The 1876-nt window shown below is 53.9% G+C and overlaps 1 gene segment (V, D, J or C); it reads right to left on the reverse strand.

The window, feature by feature from the left end:
- Positions 1-6: 6 nt before the first annotated feature.
- LOC116629821 lies at positions 7-526 on the reverse strand (the record flags this gene model as incomplete). The annotated part of the segment is given in 2 exon segments: positions 7-333; positions 446-526. Coding segments are annotated over 2 exon segments (385 nt in total), but the record flags the coding sequence as incomplete, so codon positions are not given.
- Between the last annotated feature and the right edge of the window lie 1350 nt (positions 527-1876).

Here is a 1876-nt window from a genome sequence, read left to right on the forward strand (position 1 = left end):
CCCCACAGGCCGGGAGCACTGTGTGAGCACTGAGACTATCATCCCACGATGCACAGTAATACTCAGCCTCGTCCTCAGCCTGGAGCCCAGTGATGGTCAGGGTGCCAGAGTTGCCAGACGTGGAGCCAGAGAATCGTTCGGGGGCCCCCGTGGGTCCTCCACTACAACCAGAGATCATGGTTTTAGGGGACTTTCCTGGGAGCTGTTGGTACCAGGCAACACAATTACTACTCCCAATGTTGGAGCTGCTTCCAGTGCAGGAGATGGTGACCGTCTGGCCCAGGGCCCCAGACACGGAAGGCGGCTGAGTCAGCACAGACTGGGCCCAGGACCCTGCAAGGGGGAGAGACACAGACAGGGTGATGCTGGGGTCTTCAGACAAGAGGAGAAACAAGGCCCCACATATCCTCCCAGGGCCCTTTCCCCTGTCCCTGCATCCAGTCACCTGTGCAGTGAGCGAGGAGGCTGAGGAGGAGAGGGGACCAGGCCATGGTGGAGGTCATCACCGATCCTGCCTTCTGTGACCCCACAGCTGAGCAGAGCCTCCCCTAATCTCTCCCTTCCCCTCTTCATCCTCTGAGAGAGGGAGGGCCTGTCCATGCAAATGAGACCCCCAGCTCTCTGACCCCTCATTGGCCCTGGGTCAGGTCCCTCTGCCTGAGAATGTGAGGGGGGGTGGGCAGGGGAGGGATTGTGTGTGCCCACGGGTGGGGAGGTCCCAGCTGTGAGCCCTGAGCAGAGGGCACAGGCAGGGCCAGGTGGCAGGGCCCAGCTCTGATCACCCCTGACTCCTCAGAAATGGGACCAGAGTGCCCTCTGGTGTCCAGACCCAGACACATCATTGTGTGACATGGTGACCAGGGCCCATCAGACCTATCTCTGCACTGCCCCTTCAACTGCTTTGTCCACTGCTCCTTGCATTAGGGCCTGACCAGGTGTTCCTATATATCACTTACCCTTAAGTCAGGACTCCTATATGCCCTGCTAAGAGTCTTCAGAATGAGTCTGTTCATGGCTCCCTTCTCTGTTCCTGGGTCAGGACTGGGGTGGTGTCTCTACACAAACTCCTCTTAGAGATCAGGGTCCAGAGTAGTGATGGGTCCCCATGGACACAGGGTGGCTTCTGTGCAGGATGCTGGGACTTTCCTCGTATGTGCTTTCTCCCTGATTTCCAGAGCTCTCCTTCCTCTGAGGTCCCCACATCACTGAGGAGACAAGGAACGATTCTCTCCAGATTGTGGGTAGAAGCCGTCCTGTGCATTCCTAGAGGGTTACACACCGCACATCTTTGTCTCCTGTCACTGTGTCAAACTACTTGAAACCACAGTTGTCCACACAGTGGGCAGGGATTCCCTCCTCGACTCTGACCTCCCAGCACAGACACGAGTCTGCAGGAGCCCTGCCACGTGAGTGTGTGTGGCCCTGACCTCAGAGCACAGAGGACAAATGTGCTGGAAGTTCTAGGAAGAAAGGAGTGACAGCTGTAGATGTTCTGACAGGGACCTAGTGACAGAGATTATGTGTCAGTCACCACGGAGCCAATGTCATATTTAAGAAGAATGTGTGTTATTTTCACAAAAATAGACTCCAAATGGTTGAAAGACCTCAATGTGAGACAGGAGTCCATCAAAATCCTAAAGGAGAACACAGGCAGCAACCTCTTCGACCTCAGCCGCAGCAACTTCTTCCTAGAAACATCGCCAAAGGCAAGGGAAGCAAGGGCAAAAATGAACTATTGGGACTTCATCAAGATAAAAAGCTTTTGCAAAGCAAAGGAAACAGTCAACAAAACCAAAAGACAACTGACAGAATGGGAGAAGATATTTGCAAATGACATATCAGATAAAGGGCTAGTATCCAAAATCTATAAAGAACT

The sequence above is a fragment of the Phoca vitulina genome, unplaced genomic scaffold, assembly GCF_004348235.1.
Source record: "Phoca vitulina isolate PV1807 unplaced genomic scaffold, GSC_HSeal_1.0 scaffold3960, whole genome shotgun sequence".
In the NCBI taxonomy this organism is placed as follows: Eukaryota; Metazoa; Chordata; class Mammalia; order Carnivora; family Phocidae; genus Phoca; species Phoca vitulina.